The sequence below is a fragment of the Galendromus occidentalis genome, unplaced genomic scaffold, assembly GCF_000255335.2.
Source record: "Galendromus occidentalis unplaced genomic scaffold, Mocc_1.1 scf7180000075782, whole genome shotgun sequence".
In the NCBI taxonomy this organism is placed as follows: Eukaryota; Metazoa; Arthropoda; class Arachnida; order Mesostigmata; family Phytoseiidae; genus Galendromus; species Galendromus occidentalis.
The window spans coordinates 201,424-227,327 of record NW_003803772.1 but is presented as its reverse complement, the minus strand read 5'-3'; the positions used below and the strand labels follow the sequence as shown (position 1 = coordinate 227,327).

At 51.2% G+C, this 25,904-nt stretch overlaps 4 protein-coding genes and 1 long non-coding RNA gene across 5 annotated transcripts; 3 read left to right on the top strand and 2 right to left on the bottom strand.

The window, feature by feature from the left end:
- Window positions 1-1,577: 1,577 nt before the first annotated feature.
- On the bottom strand, window positions 1,578-5,584 carry LOC100900614 (type I phosphatidylinositol 4,5-bisphosphate 4-phosphatase-A). Its single transcript, XM_003738110.2, has 8 exons — window positions 5,348-5,584; window positions 3,644-3,769; window positions 3,424-3,536; window positions 3,153-3,230; window positions 2,964-3,044; window positions 2,652-2,828; window positions 2,261-2,545; window positions 1,578-2,137 (listed from the first exon to the last, which is right to left on the bottom strand). The coding sequence occupies exons 2-7, from the start codon at window positions 3,714-3,716 to the stop codon at window positions 2,291-2,293; spliced, it is 777 nt and encodes a 258-aa protein (XP_003738158.1). The 5' UTR covers window positions 3,717-3,769; window positions 5,348-5,584; the 3' UTR covers window positions 1,578-2,137; window positions 2,261-2,290.
- Window positions 5,585-6,637: 1,053 nt separating this feature from the next.
- LOC100901048 (putative esophageal gland cell secretory protein 6) lies at window positions 6,638-8,029 on the top strand. The gene is made up of 5 exons (XR_001951239.1): window positions 6,638-6,788; window positions 7,043-7,139; window positions 7,320-7,449; window positions 7,551-7,776; window positions 7,907-8,029. It is a non-coding gene; the product is annotated as a putative esophageal gland cell secretory protein 6 (long non-coding RNA).
- Window positions 8,030-8,367: 338 nt separating this feature from the next.
- LOC100905999 (transcriptional repressor CTCFL) lies at window positions 8,368-10,397 on the bottom strand. The gene is made up of 7 exons (XM_003738143.2): window positions 10,209-10,397; window positions 9,897-10,080; window positions 9,379-9,780; window positions 9,072-9,286; window positions 8,870-8,985; window positions 8,613-8,738; window positions 8,368-8,476 (listed from the first exon to the last, which is right to left on the bottom strand). Exons 1-7 carry the CDS (start codon window positions 10,395-10,397, stop codon window positions 8,368-8,370), a joined length of 1,341 nt encoding a protein of 446 aa, XP_003738191.2.
- A 1,392-nt stretch (window positions 10,398-11,789) lies between these two features.
- Window positions 11,790-14,588, top strand: Rbsn-5 (Rabenosyn-5). Its single transcript, XM_003738142.1, has 11 exons — window positions 11,790-11,946; window positions 12,046-12,233; window positions 12,388-12,582; window positions 12,661-12,755; window positions 12,889-12,999; window positions 13,103-13,201; window positions 13,357-13,433; window positions 13,686-13,824; window positions 13,931-14,030; window positions 14,177-14,329; window positions 14,406-14,588. The coding sequence occupies exons 1-11, from the start codon at window positions 11,886-11,888 to the stop codon at window positions 14,490-14,492; spliced, it is 1,305 nt and encodes a 434-aa protein (XP_003738190.1). The 5' UTR covers window positions 11,790-11,885; the 3' UTR covers window positions 14,493-14,588.
- Window positions 14,589-19,691: 5,103 nt separating this feature from the next.
- On the top strand, window positions 19,692-25,014 carry LOC108864979 (uncharacterized protein PB18E9.04c). Its single transcript, XM_029112961.1, has 14 exons — window positions 19,692-19,777; window positions 19,951-20,001; window positions 20,679-20,743; window positions 20,825-20,936; window positions 21,023-21,108; window positions 21,306-21,414; window positions 21,579-21,782; window positions 22,319-22,378; window positions 22,472-22,995; window positions 23,068-23,221; window positions 23,331-23,411; window positions 23,540-23,734; window positions 24,639-24,703; window positions 24,787-25,014. The coding sequence occupies exons 1-14, from the start codon at window positions 19,711-19,713 to the stop codon at window positions 25,012-25,014; spliced, it is 2,001 nt and encodes a 666-aa protein (XP_028968794.1). The 5' UTR covers window positions 19,692-19,710.
- Window positions 25,015-25,904: the final 890 nt, after the last annotated feature.

The following is a 25,904-nucleotide window of genomic DNA, read 5'->3' as shown; positions in this document are numbered from 1 at the left end:
CAAGACTCCGATGAGTTTTTGAGAGATTGCATCACGTTACGAAGACTGAGCTCCTTCGACGCATTCGTCTCCGGGACGACAAGTCAGATACCTCAGCGAAGTAAAATAGCCCTCGAATTGAGGTATTCAATCCGCCGAGCCCGTCATGATGATGGAGCATCTGGGGAGTCTATAGAGAGGAGATAATTTTTTTCCGACAAGAGTCGAGATCACGAATCCCTCCGAGATCCCTCGAGACGTATCTTCAATCCTGTACTCAGTGGAGGGTCCAGATTGTTTCACGGCAGACAGTCCGCATTTCAGAAACTGTTGAACGGAAGACCGGATCTTTTTTAACGATTATAGGGTTCTATGAGCTCAATTCTCTCCAGATGTTCCCATATGAATCCTATTCAATCGGAACTTCATTTACGGAATTCCTGCAATGTCGACAACAGCACCTGTTGGCTGTGTGGTCCAGCCCGAAAGAATTTCAGGTACGAGATCCAGGTCATGAGTGAGAAGGATCGCCCGTGGTTGATCGGAAGGAGATCGCAGAGAGCGCCAGGATAACCTCCGAGAGCGACAGATTAATATGCGGAGTCCTTTCAATGACTCGACGGATAATCCCGGCGGAAATTTGGGCGTTGAATGCTTGCGTATAAACAAGACCATATGAAGATCCCGAGGTGCGACGGTGTTCTCGATTGCGATCCAATGTTCCCCAACTCGCACCAATCGAGCGGTAGCGTGCATTCCCAATTCCCGATCCTATACGGATATATCGGTTCATGAAGGATCGGAACGAATTTCTGTGGTGGAACCTCTCAGAGTACGGCTTGGGCAGGACTCCTGAGTGTTCACTTTATAATCAGACGCGCGAAGCAGATGCTACACAGATTTTACTCTCATACCCTTCGGGATTTCTCCGCGTCGTTCCGATTATCGGGAATACCGAGAATCAGACTCAGGCCGACAGATAAGTGTGCTGACATTCCACACGTCCCTCATCCAACCTTTTGAGTAGGACTAGGTATTTTGGTCAGTCAAGCTCCTCGCGTCATGAGCCGAAATATGTGCGGAGATGGTAACGGTGTCCATCTCCTGTATATCGTGCGGATATTTTGCATGGGTGGAAATCAGTACCTCATCCCGCTCGGAGGATGTCGTTTCTAGCTCTGGCTACAGAACAAGCATGGGTCCCCGGGACCTGATGTTGGTCTGTCTGATGGAAATACCCTTGGATAATACTTAGGCAAAACCGATCGATTGCGGGCATTGACGGCGGCTACGAGCCCAGGGTGAGACGGATCCGAGAGTTGAAGCTTCAAGTTTCTTCGAGAGCGAGAGCTCTGCTCGCAAATACTGTCGACCGTTGGTAGATCGCGAAGGTTCGCTGACGGGACTCAGGTCGGGATAAGGCACCGTAATTGATTGCTCGCGGGCTCAGCCTGACAAGAGTCGTCCATATGGAACCGCACAGAATCGCGGCGCCTTCAGAAAGTGCGATTCTCGCTTGAAGCGTTCTCCGCGGAGCTTGGTCGGGATTCGGGAGAAAATGTATCAAGGAAGCCCAATCAGCAAGGAGTCGGAGCGTCGTATTCATTTTTTTATTCAGTTGCGATCTTATACTGTCACTGACGGCGCTGCTGATGATCTTCCACTGTCTCCGAACTCGATATATACACTTAACAGCGATCGGCCCTAGGGATCGAATCATCAAAGGGAGATGGTGGGGTCACTTCCCTATAAAGTATTTTTTCGGTAAGCAAAACTGAGCGATTTCAGGAGAGAATAAAACTGACTCGATCCGACAACTTCTGGATCACAACTGTGAGGTTAACAGGGATCATAAAGGCAGCTATGATACATATAGGCGTGATTACTTTCCACTGATTTATGTTCCCGTTCATACGCGATTCTGTTTTTTCTTTCTGAACAGTGGGGAGAGAAGCTAATGAGTGTACTTTCGCTGATATCATTATTAGCATTATAATTATTGGAAATCATTCCCTCGCACATGATATCCCCTCCCCTTCTAAACCTCATCGACGTCCCGGAGTTCCGTTCTTGAGACTGATTCGTTCGGATCACGAGCTGCTTTATCGCACGCTGTCGGATCCGGTCATTTGGGGCTAGAACTAGCTCCGCATGATTCCTGCAGAATGTGAATCGAGATCTTAGAGACACGAGGCATTCATTGAAGACCATCCCAATCATCCATCCGAGAGCACCAATTCACGAGAATCGGAACGCGACACTCAGGAGAAAGGGAACTCACCGAAATATTCTTCTTCCAGAGTCTGACGGGTTAAACGTGGACGTCCAGGTTACTGCTGTGACCGTTCACAATGGAGACTTTAAGCGTGCAGTAATACATAGCTCTTAGCAAGAGGACGATGAACAGGAGGAAGCATACGATGTACACCCCGAGCCAGGCCTTTTCTGCGCTCGCGTTCCTGTACGTCGCCACGGTGACCGCGATTCCAATTATCGCCGATAGGAGTGAAAGAATCAAGTATACCAAGCCGCGACTCCGCGCAAATTCAGCGCCTACAGACGTGACCTGGGGAAGAAAAATCCCATGAGTTTTTTCGCGGATCGAGGCGAAGCAGGTTCTTTTCGATTGTATTCGCGCGTTGTGAATGACATGTTCCCTGAATCTCCCTTACCTTCCGACAATTCGGACATCTTGCAAGTGCGTTCGTCTGCGTGTTGAACATGAAGGCTTGTCCACAATAACCGCAGCTCACTGAGCAGAGCCCCGGCATAGAGAGTCCTGCGTACGAATCGTGGATTGCGGCCAGTGATAGAACCCGGCCGCAATCTGCTCTGGGACAAGACACTCTCTGGAAGGAGAACGGATGAGAATCTCCACCAGCACCGCACCCATTTTCAAAACATCCGATCAAGTGACAATCTTGGATCTCGGAGAGAGCGGGTACTTTTCCAGGGAAATCGTAAGCATGCGGGCCTGCACTTACTTGCGCTGTAGCTTTGCAGATCAGTAAGCAACGACAAGTGCATCTTATGTATTTCTTACCGGGTGGCGCTTGACGGATCGGCTGGAATTCGGCACGTTATTACATAATGGGAAGAATTTGACGTTGCGAGCGAAATTGAGAGTCTCGATCATTCTGAGATCGGTTCGATAAGCGGGAGGAGTTACTCACCGTGCTTTCTTTGCACTTCGAGCATTTTACCACTGGAGACTCCATTCGATCGGTGAGATCGATAATTTCTCCACAGACCTAGTTGATGACGGAACCGAATGAGAATTAGGTAATCCCCTCTGCCGACATCTCAATCATCGACACCGTATTCTCGGAGAAGGGTGCCAGAATGAATAGTCTTAGCTGCGCTCGGGCCCGAGTTCGGAAGATAAATGTACGCTTATATCATTCTCCTCAAAAAGTATGAGTCCGCCAGGAGCGGAGAATTCACCTTGCACGGAATTTTCGGCCCGTATGGGGGCGACTGATGCATGAGAGCCGACGGCAACTCAACTTGAGCCAAGTTTTCTTCATAGCGCCGACCGCTGACAGAACTTCTACCAGCTGCAAGGAGGAAACTAATGAGGACCGGAACAGACAGTATACCCGCGGTCGACCACCGCTCATGGTCTCATTCCGTAACTCTGATGCGCTTCGCGGGCTTCACTCACAAGTATTCTGATCTGTGTAACTCTGGTTACGTTGGTTGTCAGCGAGAAGGGCCTGCCGCTCCTCTTTAGGCATGTTCGAATCGTTCGAAGAGTTTTTTACAGCAATCCGAATGAAGGTCTTGAAATCTGGAAGTCAGAAACGAGAGTCTTGAGAGGAGCTCTTCCTTACCGATCTCTACGGTCTGCACTTTCTCAGTTCCTCTTCCCTTCTCTCGAGAAGTATCTTGAGATTCTCTCGTCCAACGCTTTTATCTATTAAGTTGAGCGCATTGCCACACTCGCGGACCCGAAAAATCGGAGGGGAGCTCACTGACGTAATTCTCTATGGATGAGCGACCGAGTAGAAATCATTTCCGGAGGTAAGCATTGCCGGGTCGACGGAGTGTGGATGAGACCGGCTCGGATCGAAGAATGTCGCGACACTCATTATCGATGGAGAGAGCAGCCTCTCTAATGTTCAAGTTGGGTTATAGAGATTTTCCCTGCGAATTCGAGGACAAATATCACACGCGCGCAGCACGCTATTCGAAGACGTTGCTCGCTCTCGGTGTTGGAATTATCGCTGGATATCGCCCGTTTTACGAATTACAAACACATTCGAGACGGTGTCGCTCCTTCGCCTCCGTCGATCAGGGCAACGATAACCGCGATTCTCCGTTTGGATGAGTGGACTTAGGAAGCTTCCACGGTAGCCGACAGTTGTCGAAACTCTCGAGGAACCCGAGACGGAGCAGCAACAAGCGTCCAATGATCTCGCATGATCGTCGACCACAAGCCGTCGAGGGAGAGACAGGGAAGAAGAGAATATCGGACTAGAGGAAACCTTTGTTCGACCTGAGCAGAAGACCACGATGGAGCATAGAGAGGAGGATAGAGACGGCGTCGCTGGAGGGATAGCTTCCGGAAATCGGTCTCGTAGTTCTAGCGCTGCAGTAAAGACATCCATTGGTGGCTGACCTCAGCTGACTCCCAGCTTCGCGTCGTCCCCTCACTTGCGATCACTCGCTCGATGATATCCCCCTCCGAAAATGGAATCGCTTCTTTTCTTCCATAGCAGACACCAACTTTGAATGAGCGCGTATCGCCGGCTTCTGGGTGTCCGGAGTTTCCCGGAGCCATTGGCTGTCACGATGTCTCGGGAACTAGAAGCGGAAATCCACAACGGACACCAAGGACAGCGCACTCGTCCGAGCTCCCCTGGACATGAAAATATCATCTCCGAAGATTAACAACGATAGACGGGAAGAAACGCCAAACCAAACGCAGAGCATTGTTTCTCTCTCGTGAGTACTCCGAGAGCGCAGCACCGGCTGCGAAATCCATGGAGCTATTCTCTCCACATTCGGAGTTTTTGGCCTTCAGTGTGCCCTCGCTAGGTACTCATCTAGATGTAATCATTGGAACCAGTGCTGAATCCAGAAAAAATACTCAAGATTTGAAAACATCAAGCGAGTCGTCCCTGTAAACGCTCCGTTTGCTGTTCCATGACTCACGCTGTACGAAGCGTTTCTCCGCAAGATATGCTCTGACGATGCAATAAAGCCTGAGCTTTTATTCGAGTATTGTCATCGAGCTCGACCACTGACGTCAGCCCCTAATTCATCCGACGAATCTGAGTACGAGCCGTAAAAAACCTGTGCAATGAGTTCTTAAGGTGTTGTCCGAGCAGAGCATGAACAATCACCGCTAGACAAGTCCACTTACAAGAGCTGTAAAGGTCCGGAAGTTTTAGTGTACGGCACCCAAGGTCTCCGGCCGAGATCCAACACTGGCAGGATGACACAGTAGCGGTCGTAGCGCCCCAGGATTCAGTCGACGACGTCGATTGTTTCCAACAACGACTCAGCCCGAGTCATGCAGTATGTTTCGATGCCCAGAGGTTCGCTCACTGCATCTGCAACCATCGGATGGATCGGCCGGAGCAGCAGTTCTCATTGAAGTGTTTACATCTCAACATCCGTCAGAGGGCGCTTCGGGCTTCTTGTTCCCTCCGAGCGTAACGTGAAGCCCGGCTGCTAAGAACGGATAGCGGGCGCTGGAGAAATCCTTCGGGCTCAGTGAGTGCGCGGGCCGAAACGGGTCGAATATGATAAATCCTCGATATGAGGCGGGAGTTCTCTCCGGTCGGACCCCCGCCGAGAACTGTGTAGGGAACGAGACGATTTTGCGCAATCACTGTGGGAATCCCAGGGATCCGAAGCCGAAGCTTCGTCCTGTAAGAGACAGTCTCGGCGGTGATCCCGTAATTTCGACTGCTTCGTCAACCAGAGTAGATTTTGCGCATCCGATCAGGACGCTGCGGCCGTTTGGGCATCTCGACCAAGATCTTGAGGGACCAGGCGAGCTCCGCGGATAAGAGTTGAGCGCCGGAAAGCTCCGTTCCGGGAGACGCATTCCATGGCGACAATATCTCGGTTCTCTAACGCTTTTTCCGCCTTGGAATTGCCTAGTCTGCCGATGGCTGTCAGCGTGAAGGCGGGCTTAGTTCCGGGATTCCGGACTTTTCACCCGGACCGGGCTTGATTTTCGATTGAGTTGAATTCCCCAATTATCTGAATGGAGGTCTTATGCGAGTTTCTGATGAAAATCGACCAGCTCGATGCCCTGACTCCTCTCCGGAATCAACCGAATGTCCATTACGCATTCGTGTGGCATTATGCGTCCCCAACAGGGAAGGCCATGGGGGGGAATTTCCGCAAATCCTGACTCCGAAATACGCATAGAGCATAGCGTAGAGTCTTGTTAGCAGACGAAGCGGCTCTCCCTCTCTCTCTCTCCTATTTCCTGTTCGAAGCGATACAGGCAGCTTGCAGCCGCAGCTGTAGTGACACGGATGTGTGAGTTCGCTTGTCTACGCCGGAACGCAATCTTGAACTGACTAAAGTCCATTCCCGCGACTTCATGTGATAGTGGACTTGAGAAGGAGTTGGTTCAGGGAACTCTTGAGTTTTTTTCTTGGGGTGCGGGTCGGACCCCTCTCAGAAGAGCCCCGCGATGGCTCAGGAAGGCAAGGTTCTCATGTGGGTCGCCCTCCTGGTCGTGGGAGCGAGCATCGTGGATCTCATGAGATCGCGCGAGGATGATTCACAGGAACAGACAACTACGGTTGGGAAATCCATCCCGAAATTGAAAATGGACCTCTCCGGTTCGCCGGAGATTCCACAATTAACATTCCTCTATTGGTGAGTAGTGCCGGGCCCTGCGACGCCGAGTCCACGGACGACGACAAATTGGAGTCAAGTTGATTCGCTCCTCAATTGAAGAAGAGTCAAAATGACAAGAATCGAATAGTTTCACGTTGAATCCTGGTTGTCCACTCATGCAGTCCTCGCCATTCTCGGATCCCTTTCGGCAGCATCCTCATAATTTTCTCGCTTCTTCGACGCAGCGTTTCCTGAGGATACAAAGGTGCCTTTCAACAATATGCAGAAGTCCTTCAGCGTCGTTATCCCGATATCAGGATAGCAGGAGATACTTTCACCCCACCATTCCCGAGGTATAATAGGGAGCAGTCCATGGTGATCTTCCTCATTCCGATGCTTGCCGCATATTTCTCTCCCGTTCGCGGCATTACTCCGAACAAGAACTCGCACTGCCCCTGATGATATGGGGTCGAGGAATATTCCCTCCCGCCTACGCAACAGCGGGCTGAGTTGATTCCCCGATGACATTGCAGAAACCACATCGCTCATTCGTTGGGTTTGATGAAATTCCTAATGATCATCCTAGTCGTCTCTGGCATGAATCCATTCGACTGGTTCCAAAGGCCAACTCCCAGCATGTATGATTGGTTACTCAACAACAAAGTGAGTTCACACAGATGAGGGCCCTTGCGCATGAGGATGCGGCCGTAAAGATCCTATCTCCCTCATTCCGTCGACTCATAACCATCAATTGAATACTGCAGATGTCCGGCTGCCTCATGCTATTCTTCATCTCTGGAATGATAGAATCGCAGCTGATATCGACTGGAGCTTTCGAGATTTACCTCAATGGAGAACAACTCTGGTCAAAGATAAGAACTGGGAGAGTTCCCGAACTTCCGGAACTCTTCAACATGATCGACGAACGAAGGAATACGCTGTTTTCAGGCACCGAAAACCATGACTTGAAGCAGATGCTTTGATGCAGCTGTGAGTTCTGCCTCCATCCGTCTCCCGGAAGCCTTAGGATGCTCTCTCGTTACGACTATCGACCTCGATCTTGGAATCACCTCGGCGGATCTTTGGCTCTAAATCAGTTCTCTTTTTCTCTTTCCCACAGCAAGAGCGGAAGCGTTATGAAAGCATAGTTCTAAACCGCGAGGCGAGCTAAGCTGGATGGGACTTCCGATATGACAGCACATTTTTTCCACCGGAAGGCTACAATAAAGGAAAATACGAAACTGGGAATATCGATTTCTTGTGAACTTTTCCCGTGTTCGGGCTCCCAGGATTGAGATTCGAGATAGAGCCGTGATGTACATGATGGATGGTGACCCACGAAGGGTTCCTGGTCATACCTTGGAACTTGACAATCTGTTCTTCCGAGACCCGAGTCCCAATGGTTGACCTCGAATTCCATAACAGCAAGATATGAGGTCCTCTGATTCAGAATGGTCTTCCAGGCTTTATTCGGGGATGCCTATGAACAGAACACTGTATAATACGGCCCAGAGATCAAATACGGAGGTACCCTTCCTATTCCCTGTCGTTCCTCTCTTGATCGGTCATGATTTTCTACCGTCATGAATTCTCTCCGGTAGCTTCTGTGAGAGCCTGGTCTTCCTGGATGATCGTGAAGGCCATGACCCGGGCGGTATGATGAGCCTTCTTGTGCTTGGTCAACGCGGCCCTGTCGCAATTTTCAGGATATTATCGATTATTCATTGATTTGATTTCAAGCTCCACTGTGAGATTCGAGCTTGAGCGACGATGACCGAATCGTATGATACCGAGCTCATCGCTGGCGGGAAGAAGGAGATATTTACCGTGAGCCGAAGGATATAGGATGCCTGGTGCACTCGTCGCATGGGAACGGTCGACTCTCGACATTTTCGTGTAATGTGACATGTTGCTTCATGGAGGCCGACTGAGCCGATTTATAGTCGCAGTACCTGAGACATATGATTAGAATTGAGTCCGGGTGGTCTCCGCGCCTCATCGAATGTCTTAGCTGCATTGACCCGGCGAGGGCGTCACAGACGGATCATCGCCAGTGCGATCCGTATTCTCCCGCTGAACTCACCCACACTCGTAGGGCTTCTCGTTCGTATGTCTCCTCGAATGATTTAGTAGCGTGGCTCGGTCCTTGCATTGGAAAGGACACACGTCGCAGCTGAATCTCCGTATGTTCTCGTGGACCTGTTGCCGAAGGGAATCTCTTTGAGAACGTTCCTCTGGATCGGAGAAGCGTGGAGGTCCTGTCCGAGATTTTACTAAATACCAACCTTTTCGAAGTGTTCACGGATCGTGGACTCTTTCGTGGCTCGAAAATCGCATCTGGCGCACTGCAGCGCGTGCCATTGTTTCCGGTGCTCCCGGAATTCTTTGGGATAACTCAGAGTTATGCGGCATTCGCGACAAAATCGCCGATCCGGTCCGATTTGAGAAGGCGCATCACCCACGAGCTTGTCGTCATCGAGCGTGTAGACACGTTTATCGCCTAGAATATATGGTCCGGAGCTTGATCACCACAAGTGATTTGATGAATGAATTGCGAACATTAGCATCATCAGAGAGAACCGTGCGTCTCACCGACAATGGACAGACGAGCTTTCTTCGCGTAGCTTTGCCTCGATTTCGGCTTCGCGTCGTCAGCTGATTCCTCTTTGACGTCTTCGAAAGTGATGACCTCGTACGTCGCCGCAGAGCTTTGCAAGTCCTCCATTTCGACCTCGTCGGCGCTGATTGGAATCTTGTCTGATTCAGTCGTCGCCTCACTCGTGTTCGTGACTTTCGTCCTTCGAGTCATTTTATTCGTGAGGCCTTTATTCGGAGCAGGCTCGATGAAGTCGGTTTCTGGCTCTTCGGCGTTGCACTCCTCATCAACATGCTCTGCCTCGTCGTCGACGCCGCCGCCGCCATCAGGTTCATCGTCGTTCTCTTCGTCACGGTCATCTTCTCCGTTTTGTCCCTCCTCGAACTCCTGACACGCTCCTGAGTCCCGACGAAATTCGGTTAATCAGATGAATTTCAGTGGGACGGATAGATCGTTCTCCAATATTTCCCCTCATCATATCTGGGTTCATGTCAGGCACTTTTTCGGATTTTACCGTCTGCAGATTCGAGCGAAGATAGACAGGTTTTGATTTGAAGGTAATCGCAAGCCCTCGCCAAGTCGTTGAGCTGAGTTTTGAGGACTGCGAGCTCGCCTTTATAGACGAAATCCAAGACGAGATTCAGCTGGGCTTCGGTAATGTCCCTCAGAACGAGCGAACATGGAACGAAGGCCGGACTCTGCATGGGAATAATGAGCAATAAATTATGGGCTTATCGTAGCGTATATTATTATTTTGAGTCTCAGTTCCAGAACAAAGTCTCTTGATTCGATCAAGAGCTTGGTCCGGATTCGACATCGATCTTACTCTTTTCAGCATGTCTCGGAGCAGCTCTGAACTGGCCGCCAAGATGACACGATGAGCTTCGACACTGCCGTCGGGTGTTATGAGAGTCACGTCATTCATTTCTCCTCGGTCACGCATCGCGCACAGATTTTGCAAGAGCTCTCCGGAATGCAGAGGCCAGCGCATGACCACCACATCTTCGGCCGCCATGTCGCGAGTTGCCTATCCGATCTCCGGCCCCGCTCCGCGCACGCTTCTCTCTCACGATTTCCGCATCTAGAATCGGAAGCAGAACCTCCACAAGCTATTCCATGTCGGGGCCTTGGCTGACGGGGAGGGCTCAGGCACTCTGGACTCAGCCTCTCGATCCTCTGCATGTGATGAGCAGCTATCACCTATTCCAAAGAGCGATCGATTCAGTATGAGCTCATTTGACGGTTGCATTCCGTGAGTCTCGAAGGACGTCTATTTAGACCTGATCGAGCGGAATTTCCATCCCCCCGAGCGGAATACGGCTCGTCGCAAGGGTTGATCCTCCGAATGGACTTGGAATTCCTTCGTCTAGAAAACTATTCTAAATCGAGCCTGGATTTTAGTCATCAATACTGGGTCGCCCGTGACAGCATCACGGTCCCGATACGGGTCGCGAGCTGCTCCGGCTATTCCCTTACGGCAGACTCTCGAGGATTTTCACACCATGGAGGTGATCACGACCCAATCGACGGGCCCACGAGTTTTCATGCAGAACCCAGGAAGCTCATAAGTTTTCAGTATACAAGAAAATACTGATTTGCGCTTTTACAACTTCGACGTCCTACCGAGGAGGGTCAAAACCGACTCTCGGCCGGTTCTCTGATTCCCGCCCTGCTGGTCTACGAATCTCCTTTCCAACACACGAAGCATAGTTGGATCACAGCTCATCCGTCGTCATTGGTCACTGTGTGCTTTTGGAGTCATATGTTTTCGAACATCTGATCCCGGACACTGTTTAGAGAATGATCCTAGCCGTTCTATCCGACGGAAGCCTCACCGTGTTGCAGTATCACCCGAGTTGGAAGTCAGAATTCTTTCTCGTCTTGTTTCTTTATCGATACAAAAATTTCTCGTTTCTCTGACTCGCAAAATGTAAACATCTCCAACTTTCTCGAACCGGACTCGATTATGCGCCGATCTGGGACAGGCGCGAATGGATCCGAGCCGAGAGCCGAATGAAGGTAGGTGGAATCCGCCCTGTGTGATCATCGCAAAGGAACGGCTCACTTTCATTGGATCAGAATGGCGTAATATCGTGCGGAGTGAAATCGAGGCGTTTGGGTTCCGAATCAGAGTGGGATAGAACCCCGGAGACACTGAATGTGAAACCGGTTCAGCGGAAATGATGTCGATGATCTCTGTTGAGGGTTTATCGCGAAATCAGGCAATGTCTTCATTGACCATTCCATCTGATCCCTTTGTTCCAGCTTGATTAGGGGGAGTTCAACCTTGATCAAAAGCTATCGAATCGGTTGAGGTGAGATCTTCCATGATGCAACTATCTCGCTTTTTCTGGGAGCGAGCATCTCCAAACCTATTGAGGCGTTTGCCCCTCTCCCTCTACAGAGCGATCAGCTGATCGCTGCATGACAGCTGGCCGCTCACGATTAGTTTCCTCCACCCTCGCTCTGGTTCGAACCTCTCCGAGTTGGAACGATCGCGAGGATGTCAGAGGTCAGAGAGGGCCTGATTTGTCCGATGTGTATGAAGGATCTCGGGACTATTGGTGAGTAAGAGCTTCCATCCGAATCCTCGTCCCGCTCGCGGACACCTTCCTGGGTTCCTCCTTCGGGTCAGGTATCTCAAGTTGGAGCTTCCCCCACAGCCGAGTTGTCCTCACATTTTGAAACGGCACATCCCGGTCCGGAGGCTGATTCAAACGAGGCCATCGCATCGTTCAAAGAAATATTCGCCAAAGCCAAGAAGAAGCTGCTCAATGAAGACCGGGCCCCGAACGGAGACCGTCCGCGTCAACAAGAAGCAAACCACGTTCAGCAACAGCAACTAGTTTACGTGAGCTTCCCCGACATGTTCGAGTACTGAGAGGTCATTGATTGGACTTCGTTCTAGCATCTTTCGTCAGAATGGATACGCAGCTCAGGCTCCGAGTTCTAGGTAGTCAGGAGTAGTTAAGGACAAATTGTCCTAAGGTGCCCCTCTTCTTCAGAACCAACTCGACATCGGCGAACAGCTGCAACCGGGCTTTGTGATAAAACATTCGGATCTCTTCAGGAAAACTCGTTCGGATAGACTGGAACGATACAATATGCAGATCAACAAACTTGTGATTCGACTCAGCAAACTCCTTGCGTCGGGAACTCCTATTGGAAATGACAAAAAAAGAAGGGAATTCGAGCAAAAGGTGAGCTCTCCTCCTATCGTCGCGGTCCTATCACGGTCCTCTCACAAGCCGACTCACGCCCGAACTCAAACCCTACAGATCGTGGAGTGGGTCGACGAAACCCTAGTCTCTCGGTGTCCCACCTGCGCAGAGAATTTCACGCCGTTTCTCGGACGGCGGAAGCATCATTGTCGGTGAGCAAATCTCTGGAGTGATCGCTTCCATTTTTCCGTGGTCGAGCGGACAGTTCGAATCGAGCTCCTCGGATCCGCATCAGTATCTGAGAAAATCCGACAAGTCAAGGCTAACATTTGCTTCCCTATCCAGACTCTGCGGAGCGATCACTTGCCAAGACTGCTCAAGATTTGTCGAGAATGCGCTTGCTCAGCAGCTCCTCCAAGGTGAAATAGGGAGCAGCATTCCTGTATTACAACTGCGGTGAGTGTTGATGCGTGTAGAATTCTTTCTTAAACTCGAACGAGAGGTTACATTCCCTGGCTTGCCAGTATGAGGCGCTCTACCGACTGAGGACCCGCTCCAGATGCTGTACAGATTGTTTCAAACTTCTGCATCGGAAGCAGCTGAGCATCGTCCAAGGCACGGCAACGGATCACCTTCAGGAAGCTTACGCTAGAATGAAGTGAGTGTACCTCGATGATGCAACTTCTGCTGCATCAAAATTGAATACAAAACTTAATCCTCCCGGAGCCTGCGGCGCGGCCTGCACAATATTTTTTTCCTGAAGCTCGATTATTCATCTCCCTGGGAAACTCACGCATTTTCCCCTTGTTTCAGGGACTTGATGGATCGATGCGTTGATTTGAAAGCGCAGTATGTGAGCTTGACTGATGCTCTGATGGCGGGCGATGGATGTGAGTCGCTCTGGAAATTTCGACGATTTGCTTGTGTCCTCTTACGACTTAGCTAGCCTTCCCTCAATTATCCCCGTATCGAAACGAATTCGGTGAAGGTTTTCCCGACGTGATTGTGGTGTAGAGCACAACCGGTAGCGCTCAACCGGTCTCTGCAACTCGTTCGGAAGCGGCGTGTTCCAATGCGCATAAATTCTGCTGTATATTCTGCGAGCATATCAGCGAGGGATAATCGAAAGGACCCATTTACAGCGTTAACGCAAGCTCAAGAATTACGGATGGCGATCCTCAAGCACGCGGAGAAAGCGGATACGATAGCGAAGAGAATCGGAGATGTGTCCAGTGATCCTTCACTTTCGCCTCGCCAAGCTCAACTGAGAATGCTTATCAGGTATTGGGCTCTGAATATTACCCCAAGATGCTGCGGGGGTTTATCTGCTGTAGGTGGTTCGATTGGGCCGTATAGTGAATTCAGGAGACGATTCTCTACCCCACAGAGCTGCGACGAGTCAATTCGTCAAAGATCTCCTCGTCAGTTTGCCCCATCTACCCGAAGCCCAGCAACTGGAGCGACTTGCCCAACAAAGACGTGAGGAGGTGGGTTCTTCAGTCTTCCTCGCGGCGAATAGCAAATTCAGTGGCTCATCTGATCGCTACGAGGAGCGAGCCGCTATCACTCGACGGTATGGCGCGATACTTGACTTGTGGCAAAAATGTGGCGGATACATGATAATTTTTTCCAGGCGAAACGAAGGGTTGACCGTACTGTCACTCAAATCCCCACGACAATGGTAGCTGGCGGCTGGACACCGTCGGTCGAGAGCTTCTCGCGCACAGAGGAAGACGAGGATCCTCTGAGACAGCAGATAAAGAACATTAGGGGTTTCCTCGAGCAGGTGCGTTTACACCTTGAATTGCCGCCGGCTGACGCCCATGCGTCCTCACGCATCGCTCACAATTTCTTATTTTCAGGCTCGAGCTGCGAACAAAATGGACGAGGTGGAGGCGCTAACCGAGAACCTCCACCAACTCGAGGCAGCTGCTGGATTGAGAAGTTGATGATGACGATGACAAGGTGCCCACAATACTCATGAGACGTCCTGACCTGCTCTCTTGTTGAGGTTGACCAATTTCTCAATAAACACCGCTAGATGAATGGATCGAGTGATTGTTCATGTGAGAGACCTCCCGCCTCCTGAAGAGGTTTGGAATGCAAGGACGGTTTCTCTACGAATGAGCTTCTACTGAACCCAGCTACAGGCAGGAATCCGGGACATTCCCATGCCCGTGTGGCCTTGGCGGCCGAACAGTCAATGGTCCGGGATTCCACGGCGAGAGAAGAGGATGCATTCGCTCACGGTCGAATCACCCAAGATGTGAAATAGGAGAGAATTCGGAGAATGAATGGTGACCTTCGGATGAGCTTTCCGAAGTCGAGAGCGATCTTAGGAGGTTTGGAGCCTCCACTCGGATTGGCTCATGGGGTCGTCTCAGTTCTTCCAGAAAATCACTGTCAACTCAACTCCTTTCAGTGACGGAAGATCCATGGCCAGAGCTGGTTTCTATTGACTATGGTGTCAATGATAACGATTACAAGGCGAACTGGAACAGCCATGGGTTTTCTTTTGAGGTTTACCACTTGACTTCTGTTTTGGTGCGTCACTACCTTGAGTGGGGCATTCGGCCCGAGGTGTCAATGCACAATGAGCGGCTCCCGCCCGTTGCTGAAAAAAGCATCCCCGGGCGCCTTCAGAACAGCTGTTTTCCATGTTGTGTCGTGTGCTGTATCGGTCCTTCCACGGTGATCTTCATTTATTCGCTGATGAGCGCTCTTCATCCAGAGCGCTGTCGGACACTCAGTATCCACCCATAACGTGTTCGTCTAGTTCAGATGTTCAATCCTCGTATTCTGTCCAACGAAGAGTCCCCCAAAATCTGGTTGGTGTTGCTATTTGGCTATCAGTCGACTGATTGTCGAAAAAAAACTTTTGTCTCGGCGGTAATCCCTCTGTTGGTCGCGGGCAGACACCTTGCTTTTCAGCTTCTGATCAGCGATTCGTGTCGCACAAAAAGCATTGTCTTCAGTATGTCTCATCACGCTGACCGGAGCGATTCGGTGGGAGCAGACGTTGCAACCAGCGAAATGTCACTCAGTCGGCCGAGCGGTCAAACAGTTTGTCGTCTTCTGTGGAGCAAGGTCGTTTTGCGGCGTCCATTCAGTTTCTGTGCGCGCTGTGTTAATCTTTTCGCTGATGACAGAAGGCGGTGAGCACTGATCTTGAAAATCGGGCTCTGACAATTATCCGTGAATAACTCAGAGACGCTCTCACTTCGACCGAAATTCTGTAAACACCTGATTTCTCGCCTTCTGCGAGATATCCGAAGTCCTATTTCATCTTTCTCATTCATCTGAATTCAGAGGTCTCGCATAAGAGGGTTACGGGGGGAGGTCATCATATTTCTCCGGATCGTCCCTTAGAGATATTCTCTTTATCTCGCCGGATACTTAGTTACACGGGCCGTCGCATATCTCGAGATCAAGCCCCGAGAACCACTTAGATTCCAAATGCGACGTCTCCATCTCAGTTCTCGGAAGTTCTTCTCCGAGGTATCTTCGATGGATTCGAAGTTCCGGAGAAATGCCTGAGCTATAGAACCACGAGCTTACCGACTCCAATAAAACCTCCAGTTGCTTTTTTTTCTCGGGGAGCCCAAAATAGGAAACTAACGAGTTCTCTCCTGGAGAACTCGCGATAAACCGTGTCGGTCTCTCTTCAGACGAGCGACTCTGATTTCGAGTCGCTAACCGCGGAGCCGAACTTCTAGTGGAATGGAAGCCCATGCAGATAGCTCGGGATCACTTGGACGAGGAATCCATCGGAGGGTTTCCCTTTGATATCGCCAAAGGGATTTGTTCTCCTCTCGTCGTCGCGCTAACCGGAGCATCCGAAAGATGCTTCAGGTCAGATGTCTCATGTATTCTTGGACTGAAATCGTCGCTGAAGAACTTGGACGATAGGATCGGCGAATCCCTCCCTCTATCATTATCATATCTCTCGTTTCCGCGCTACGTACTCGATACGTATTCCACGTGGGTGTACCGTTTCCCTCCAGTAGCGGCTTCTGCGGTTCAGATTGAGTCATTGGCTTTGTGGTGAGTGACCCTCGCTCATAGTTCCCTTGCCCATTCAAAAGAACTAAAGAACGTGTTGCCGCTGATCAGCGCTGACTGTAAAACAAAGAGACCACGGTTCATCGTGTGCAGTGCACCTTTACTCAGACCGCATCTTCCACCCTGACTGACAAGTTACTCCGATCAAGAGTCCCTTTAGGGGTTTCGTACGTGAGCGGGAATCTGATTCGGAGAGTATTTCGTTTTGTGTGATGTTCCCGTCTCAGAACTACATCGGATAGGGAGCCGTCCGATAGGATTCCATCAAAGGTGAGACCCTGGTGCAGTGATTCTCCCCCCTGAGCTCCCTGTCTCCGGCAGCCTAATAAGGGGCCTCGTGAAGACTCGGGAGCGGAACTACGACGCGCTATAACCTGATCGATGGCGGACTACCACAAGAAATTTATCGAACATCCTGATGCCGGAGACGTCAAGTGGATTGCCTTCACGCCCGCCCTCGGAGGATCGGGGGCGCTTGCGACCGGCGATTCGACATCTCCAGATCCCATATTGAGATTTATCGAGCCCATTCATCCAGCCACACTTGAGTTGATTTCCTTCTCCTGATTCGGGGTGTTCATGGGCTCTTCGGAGGGAACATCTTACCGGCGCGCTGCTCTCTCGGGGAAATTTCGGTATTTCGGTTTCACAAGCAGGCCTAGTCCGGAGTCGTCAGCAACACCGCGATAATGCATCACTTTATTCCAACGACAATAATGTATTCGAGGCTTGAGCTCCGTATAAGCGCAGATCACGACCGCACAGCGGAGCTCTAAACTCGGAGGTTCGGATGTTTTAGGTCAAGGCCGTTAGAGAGTTCCGAGTCTCGCGGTGATAAGAGCCGAGTCCTTCCCCGGCAAACGTACTATAGTTGCCATTGCTCAAGGTCCCTGTTCGGAAACGGGAAAACATGCAGTCCTTCCCTGTTTCGTAACTGCGTGACTCAAGCCTACCCGTAAATCATTGTCGCCACTGTGTGGGTGACACGGATGCTAACGTTGAACTCCCACTAGCACGAGATCCGAATGAGCGTCGTACGTCGTTTGACAACAATTCGAAGCATCATCATCCTCTAGAAACCCAGACTCTACTGGAGGGTACAGACTTGCTGAACCTAGTTCGAAGTTCCTCTCACAGTGGTCGACGAAACCTGCTCAGGAACCCGTCGTGTTCCCGAAGCAAACTCGGAGACGCGATGTCAAACCGTGAGGTCCGAAATTCGGCTCAATCCCGACCCTGATTGACGGATGGGAGATGAGAGATGAGTTATACGTCTGATGATTGACTTGTTTCCTCTTGGAAACCTCCCGGGTAGCACGACGCTGCCCCGGCGAGGAATAGGACTGTCGAGACTAGGAATACTACATGTCGGACACAGGCAGATGTTTCCCCATATGCGTCCTTTGGGCTCAAGGCTCGATGGCGGTCACGTAGCGCCGTTGAATATTATTCGGCCCAGTATAGTCGGAAGATTCCGCGGTGAGGTTCCTCGGGACCACTCACAAACGTGAATACTTCGCGCGTACGAGGACATCGCCGATGTGGAGACCGCAGCCGGCGGCACGATCCGCATCTTTGTTGACGTGCGATAACCGACCGTATAGGAATTCCACGCCGACGGCAGCTTCTTCCCACTCCTGCTCGAACGAGCGGAGCATCGTCGTCAACGTCATCATTACCATCATCATCAGTAGAAGGCTAACCGAACTGTACCGTGGGCCAGAAGATGACGCTCAATTCTCTTACGCAATGCCACTCGAGCACTCGGTGCCGAAGAAGAGCGCCGAAGAAGCGGCGACGGTCGAACTTGCCGCAGTGGTCGTCGTAGTCCATGACAACAGCAGCGGCGGCCACAAAGAACACAGGCCGCAGATAACGAAGTGCAAAGGCTGGCCCGCCGCCGAACGCCCGCCCGCTTGCCAAGGCGATCTTTTTTGATCGACGCAAACGAAGGGAACGCTGACATTGACATTCTATTGTATTCTGAATTCGACTAATTTTAACGCTGTGCGATTTCTTTTTTTGTTCTGAGCGAGTAGCAAGCTACTGCGAAGATGCACTTGGGAATCGGCTGCTTCGGCGAACCGCTGGCCGGCCGGCCGGCCGGCCACCCACCTTCCACGTCAGTTGACCGCCATTCCGCGTCTCGGAATCCTCGACGGTCACTGCGTGTGACCAAACTCGACGAGAGTACTCAACGCAAGATTGCTTTTGGCAGAGCATTTCTTGCCGTCACAAAATCGACCAATTTCTTCCACTCGGGGATCGACAGTGATTGACTCCGGTCTCACCATTGACTTGAGGGTTTGCGTAGGCTGCATCATTAGTATCATGATACGGAAGAGTGAAGAGAACTATCGTATTAGTGACCGGGCCCCTTCAGGCGATCGATGCTAATTCGAGTTGAACGTCGCTTGCTCCCCGCTGCACACACGGAGCTTCCGAAGCTTGTCCTTGTCACGAAGGCTGCGGTTTCCCTTAGCGATTGAGATCGGATGCGCTTTGAAGCTGAACCTTATCTGATTGGAGTTCATAATTGCTTCGGATCTAACGATGGGAACTGGGAGCAAGAATTCTGCTCCAGCTCTCCTCGACAGAATTCCTCGTGAAAGCAAATATGACATTGAGACACGATCGACCATAGGTGTCCTAAGCAAGATCATGACTATACACACTCGGGACATGAGGCGGCGGAATCGTGAGAGGACATTGATGCGATGAGCATACAGAGGTTGTGGTACCTATCATTGATGTGAACTCGAATGACTCTCAGCCAGCATAAGAAGAGAGCAGGGATGTTTCCAGACCGAATCCGGCTCGAGGACCTCGCTTGCCTTCGAACAGTTTGGTGACTTGTCGGTGGAGGGAGCTACAGCACCGTGTATGACAGGCGCGAGAGATCCTCCAGCACGGAGTCAAAGCGCGTGCGAGTCGCCCCTAGCTCATCATGCTTTCACCGGCGGGCGTATGTCATGGCCTGATGCAGGTGGGCTGAGCCGACCGTGAAGATTGTCCCATATCCTGGTATCCGTTGTGCCCGAAGTCGTTTCCAAAAATTCCTATGATCTTTCTAGGTCTTGCTAATCTGACGAACACTCGTCAATCATGGACGCGATATCGTCGAGCGCACTCGTACTACTGCTCCTCATGATCAGCCAGAGCACCGACGGAAGTGAGTACAGAGGCGTTGCATGAGATTCTCAATCAAGGATTGATTGAGAATGGCACCAGTCCCGAAAGCCGCAGCGGAATACTGAGTCAATGCATCAAAGTTGTGGGGGAAACCTCCACTCTTTGATTCCTGGGAGTTCCAATCAGAAGCTGATTCCGAGAAATTTCCCGCAGAAAGCTTGTCCTTGACCAAACGCGCGGCGTTCTACATCGCAAACGGGACCGGTGAGTGTCGAGATCTTAATTAGGTAGAACGTTTCCCCATAATGCGAAAGCCTTGAGAATAATTTTTAATGCAAACATTGCGTTCAAACGAGGCTCCGGATGGACATCAGGTAAGCTATGTACGAGGAATGCATCGCGAAATTTTTCCACAATAATTGTATGAGCCTTCAGGCCGAATCGAGGTTGAGAGGGAGATATTCGAGGAGTGAAAAGGATGCATTTCTTTCAATCCATGAGCATTCGCTCCGCCCACGCCCCCGATCCCCTCGATGGCTTCGACGTCAGTCGCGTCCCGGCTGAACTACGGTTTCCCTCTCGAATCTTCGGAGAGGAGGACAAGGAAAAATTTGAGCCATTCGGCAAGCCACAGTCGCGAGATAGTAAATGATGACTTATCCTGCACAAGCTTCCTTCACGCGGAGGCAGCGTGCTGGTTCGTTCACAAGTTCGACCGCAAGCCATAAGGCTTGATGCCAGCGATCGTTCGTCTTGGTGACTGGCGAATTCTAATTCACTGAGAAAAGCTCATCGCGAGGAGTCACAAGGTCGATCAGGCGCGATCGAGGAGTCACGACAGATCTTTCGTTCGAGACTTCATCTCTCTCCGACGCCAGGCCGAAACGCTAGCATCGTCCATTCGACTCATTAAGATATTTTTTCCATGATTTTCCCGGAAGTTTGCAACGTGGACGGTGTCATTTACCAAAACAACGAGAAAATCCCAACGGATAACCCATGCGAGGTGAGTCACGCTCGTGTCGGGAGAACGGGTCATGCAGAGTCAGTCTCCCTCAGATCTGCTACAGTATGAATTTTCTTCCAGAGCTGTTATTGCCGACCCCCCGGCTTCGCGTGCGTATTGAAAGACTGCGAGCTGAAACCGCACTGCAAAGCTGTCAGACGAGAGGGTCAGTGCTGTCCAGACTATCACTGCGGTAGGTCAAAGGAAGAACAAATCCGATGAGCCAGGATCCATGCGGAACTCAAACCCAAATTAAGTCAGTCTTCTGACTACCTTTAGATGGATGTGAGCACGATGGCCAATTTTACGCGGACGGACAGGTTATTCCGAACACGGGTTCGCCCTGCTACACTTGTTACTGTCAGGTAGATGCTACATCGAACATGTGGACTAATCGAGACGAAATTCCACTGGTCCAGGATGAGCTCGTTATCCGACTCCATAGTAGCTCCTGTCGCGACAGGCGCAGTAGAGCCGACCAGCTACCCCACAATCGCATCTGCGTGGTTCCCAAGATCAGTTTACGACATCGAAGGATAACTTCCATTCCCTTCTTGCACAGGGTGCTTCGATAACCTGTTCCTTGGTCAGCTGCACTTTCCGAAACGACTGCGCGGCTCGATACAACCCCGGCGAATGCTGCCCGCGTTACGAACACTGCTCTCCGAAAGGTGGGTCACGGCTCCCATGGGTCCCTAAAAGGCTTATGCGACCTATTCGATTCGAAACTCCCTCATCTCTAAGCTTCCTAACAACGCTTCCCGTGAGGGCGTCTGGAAGTGCCCGAGATTTTTCTTGTCGCCTCGTCCTAATGCAAATCTTTGTCGCGAGGCAGACGCTAACACCAGGGAGACGCTTCAGCCGGCCACGCTACCTACAACGCTTTTCCAATCGCGCTTGACTAGATTCAAGAATTTCGATTTCCCTCCTGAATTCCCTGCACGCGCTCCGGGACAAGGAGAGGTTTTCCCGCGAAGTGACGAGAATCGCCCCAGTGTGAAAATCCCTCCCCCGGTCAGACCGAATTTCTATCTCACCGGTAAGCTAGCTTAGATGTGGCCAACTGACGACCCATTCCTAGTCTGTGGGTGTTCCCCCCAGCGTGGGAATAGCGGGCGCGAGCTTTTGACTCCTGCTCCCTGGGTGATCACTGACAGCTCCGCATGCGCATGAGGAATCTCGAGTGAACATTAGAGCAGAAAAGGCCACCCAGCGACGTCTCACCTGGTCGGCAAATCGGACGCTAGCTTCGTGTATCGCTTTTGACTTGTCCGTCTACCCCTCGCTAGGCAACCCCGCACCCGACCGCGACAATGAGATATCGGATTCGCGAAAGCGAGGATTCGACGTTCCGGCTGGAATAGGTGAATTCTTCGACGATACTACTCCTCAGCTCAATCGATTGCTGCATCTTAGATATGCGAGGGCAGGTGGCATATCGATGCGTAGAACCGAGGGAAAACTTTTTCTCGCGGAGAGACATTTTCACACTCCTGAAGGTGTTATCGAGAATTCCGCGGATCCTCGACAGGCTGCGCCACGGAAATACAAATATATTCTATCGATACCTTACAGATAGGAATCCTGGAAGCAAAGTCACGTCTCCGACGAATGTCACCCCGGTAGAATCCTCAGGTGAGATGAAAGTCACGAACTAAAGTCGGTCAAATACCCAGAGTCCGCTCGCACAGGCCTCGCCAGTAATCATTTTAATTGCTCCGCTTCCAGCGCGGACAAGTGAGGAGAAAACTTCGATTTTTGTCGATACGACTTTGAGCGCTCAAACGACATCAACGACCCCGAGTCCCCCGCGGGTAACGGGTTCGACTGCGAGAAGTACTCCACCGATCGAAGTCACCACGAGACGAAGTATACCAACCACGGACGCTCCGACGACGACGACGACAACAGCGAAGTCAACCACAACGACGACGACCACGACGACGACGTCGGCACCGCCAACCACTGGGGCGGCTACTCCTCCGCCGCCGACGACTACTTCTACAAGCACCACAACAGCTCCTCCATCGACAAGTTCTTCCACAAGCGCAACGACGTCAACAACCATAGGTGCGCCACCACCGCCAACTACAACAGCTCCCCCGACAGAATCGAGTCGGCTCCCGCCCACGACAGCTGCATTGACTGACCTCCCAGATAAAGATCTCCGGCACATTTCCGAGGACGATGTCACTCGGATAGATGACGTCACTCAGAAGCTCACTGCTGTGACGAAATCTATTTTCCGCAAGGTAAGTCGGAGTAACATAAATTCCCAACTGGTCGCAGAGGTTCAGAGTTTCATTGCTACCACCTCTCTTCAGGCCACTTCCTCCGATTCAACCCAAATAGCCGACTGGGAGCTTGAAGAGTTCCGTCGAGCCGTAGAGCTCCTCGAAACCCATTACAGAAACTTCTACGATAAAGCAGCGAATGTGTCAACAGCTTCCCGTCCGCGCACGGTACCAGCGGAGCTACGTGAGTTCACCGGGTTGATTAGGCGGATCGATCCGCGGGGCTCATGAAGTATCGGCAGAACTTCGACTCGTAAGATGCTCGACAAGTGACTTCTCACCGCTTGTTTCAGGCGAAAGAAGCACCTATATCACTCAGGACATGATAGACGCGCTCTTCGCCGGTCAAAAAATCCCGGTCGCGGTTGAGGATGGTGCGTATCATTTCTCGGGCATGACGTGCTCCCTTAGAATGTTCACCGCATGCGGAGCCTCGCTGTGACGACACAACAAGAGGATTCCGCGAACAGTATTTACATTTTTTATTGGGCATATATTCCAGACACGCAGCCGCCTCCGACGACTCCGATGCCCCCTCAAAAGAGCGGAGAGGAGGTGATCGTGCCCGAGTTCAGGCCTCTGTTGGGCGAGGATGATATCGGGCCTTCGAACATAACCGAGGAAGAGGCCCTCCGACTCTTGAGGGAGACTCTGGAAAGCGATTCCGCGAATCGTTCGCGACTAGTCGAGCAAAAAGGTTCGTATAAAAGAGTCCATTGAAACATGGGGGATACCTGTGATTCCCCCGCTCCGTCGAGTTCTGACGCAATCATTGGCATCTCGTCGATATTTCGACCACCAATGAGTATGGCCCACGGAAGAACTAGGGCTTCATCGGTGTTCTGAAGCCAGACTTGATTCACAGCCACTACGATCTCTACACCGTCAGAAATAGGAGCCTTGACCACCACGAGCACCACATTGTCTCCGGGAACGGACACCTCAACGGAATCAGTGAGTTCCACGGAGATTTTCAATGAGGGTAGCCCTCCTCATTACATTGGCTCACGGTACTACTCGTCCCCGCAGGCGCTGTCATCCACGGAGTCAACGGCTGCAACGAACGAACGACCCGAGGAGTCAGTCTCACAATCATCGGTAATAATGGCGCAGTCGAATTCATCGGACTCGAGCCTGTCTGAAATTGTCGCCTCTGAGCTGAGTGAATCCTAGAAAGCCAGTGGCGTGCGCAGATTCTCTCTCGGGGGATGGGGGAGGGGTGGCGGGAAGGGGGGAGGGGGAGGAGGCAGATCGGGTCAATACAATCCAATCATCTGAAAGGGGGGGAAGTGTAAAATCCACAGGGGGACTTCGAGACCCCGGGGCAATGGGTCGAGGTTAAGAGTGTGATAGCGGGCTGGAAGCGACGGGAGATATCGCCCTCTGTGAAGAACGAAATAAAGCTGTATATTTTTCGATTTTGTTCTCTGAGAGCTTCAGTTGGCACACTGAGCCGAGCTAGGCGTCGCAATGTGCTTGTTGCTCGAGAGCCCTGCCCGCATAACGTAACGCTTCGCTTTGCTTTGCTTCGCAGACTGAAAATGAAAGTGGTGATAGGGTGAGCGGGGGAGAGAATGTCGTAGGGAATTCAGTATCTGCAGGAACGACTGTCGTTGGATTCGCGGGAAGATCCGCATCTCCTAAGGATACCCAGCCAGAGAATCAGGTGAGTGCCGCGGATGCTCGCGATGCTCCGTAATCGAGCAGCCTATCTGCGTCGATTCCCCTCCTACATGTTGATGATTTCAGGTCGATGGGGAGAACTCAGAAGGCCCAGCCGATGATTCAAGCTCCATCCAGTCGAGTTCAACGCCGCCGCAGTGCAACCTCACTCGTCAACTCACGAGCTTATTGGAAACGTTGAGCATGAGGTCGCGGTCTCACGATCCCATACTCGACTTTCTCAAAAGAGCGATTCATAGTCATACCGTCATGCATCCCGATGATGTGAAGCATTTCATGCGGAAAACTATTTGAATTGGGCGATGACCGCGTGGAAATTGTACCGAGAGTGACCAAGTGATGTAAAATACTCGCCACGGACGCCTTCAAAGCTCAATGTCAAAGGAGGAGCGTTGCACGTCTTCCTCACGAGGTCTCGAGATGTTAACATGTGCGAACTCCGGCGGCCGAGATGATCATTATCCATCGGCCTCGATACTCGGCTGGAGACCTTGTGGAAGAGCGCCTTTTTTCCTCCTCCCTCGATCGATCGAATTTCGTGAGTTTTCCCGGTGCTGCGAATATCGAGCTCAATCTTGACGATCTATCCGAGGCGGTAGTTGTTAGACTCGATCCGCAGAGCTCACTGATGCATCTGCTCTGGTTCCGAGGGCGACATCCTCGAAGTGTAAAAAGGAGAGCGACTTGTACAATCGGCGTAAATTATGTACCTATTTATTCATGACGCATCGGAGGATTAGCTTAGTTTATACTTGGGCTCGTCTCGAAGGATAATTAGGCGACCGAGGAAATGATTCATGCCTGACGACACGGAATTCTGCTGTTCCGTAACTGTGGGGAATAAAGTTCGTTGACATGAGGGAGCTCAATGTTTCGATTGCTTTCGACTCTTCGCCGTTTCCTTCGTCCGCTTTGTACCGCCTGATGGAAAAGAGACGCGATGGCTCGACAATTAATTTGTGGATGAGTTGGAATATAGAGATCGAATAATTACTGAGACTCTAATATATTGAAACTGGATGCCTCTTCATTCTGACTCGACCGGAGATCGATTTTAATCCGAATGCGAAAAGATTCTGGGGAGATGCTCTGCGTTCGAGGTTTTCATTCGTTTCCGGCTGCGGGGTTGGGAATCATCCTCGTGTTCGGGGAAAAATCTTCGGATCAGCTGAACCAATTTTTCT

Coding starts and splice junctions, on each gene's coding strand:
- LOC100900614 (XM_003738110.2), bottom strand. CDS start 3,716: ATGCCTAAAGAGGAGCGGCAGGCCCTTCTCGCTGACAACCAACGTAAC. Junction 3,231..3,423: donor GGCCGAAAATTCCGTGCAAG/GTGAATTCTCCG, acceptor GTCATCAACTAG/GTCTGTGGAGAAATTATCGA. Junction 2,829..2,963: donor TCTGCAAAGCTACAGCGCAA/GTAAGTGCAGGC, acceptor TTCTCCTTCCAG/AGAGTGTCTTGTCCCAGAGC.
- Rbsn-5 (XM_003738142.1), top strand. CDS start 11,886: ATGTCAGAGGTCAGAGAGGGCCTGATTTGTCCGATGTGTATGAAGGAT. Junction 13,202..13,356: donor GAAGCTTACGCTAGAATGAA/GTGAGTGTACCT, acceptor CCCTTGTTTCAG/GGACTTGATGGATCGATGCG. Junction 13,825..13,930: donor CAACTGAGAATGCTTATCAG/GTATTGGGCTCT, acceptor TCTACCCCACAG/AGCTGCGACGAGTCAATTCG.
- LOC100905999 (XM_003738143.2), bottom strand. CDS start 10,397: ATGGCGGCCGAAGATGTGGTGGTCATGCGCTGGCCTCTGCATTCCGGA. Junction 8,986..9,071: donor TCCGTGAACACTTCGAAAAG/GTTGGTATTTAG, acceptor CTTCGGCAACAG/GTCCACGAGAACATACGGAG. Junction 8,739..8,869: donor GAGAAGCCCTACGAGTGTGG/GTGAGTTCAGCG, acceptor CATATGTCTCAG/GTACTGCGACTATAAATCGG.
- LOC108864979 (XM_029112961.1), top strand. CDS start 19,711: ATGGACGCGATATCGTCGAGCGCACTCGTACTACTGCTCCTCATGATC. Junction 21,415..21,578: donor CGAACACTGCTCTCCGAAAG/GTGGGTCACGGC, acceptor GTCGCGAGGCAG/ACGCTAACACCAGGGAGACG. Junction 23,735..24,638: donor GCGACTAGTCGAGCAAAAAG/GTTCGTATAAAA, acceptor CAGTATCTGCAG/GAACGACTGTCGTTGGATTC.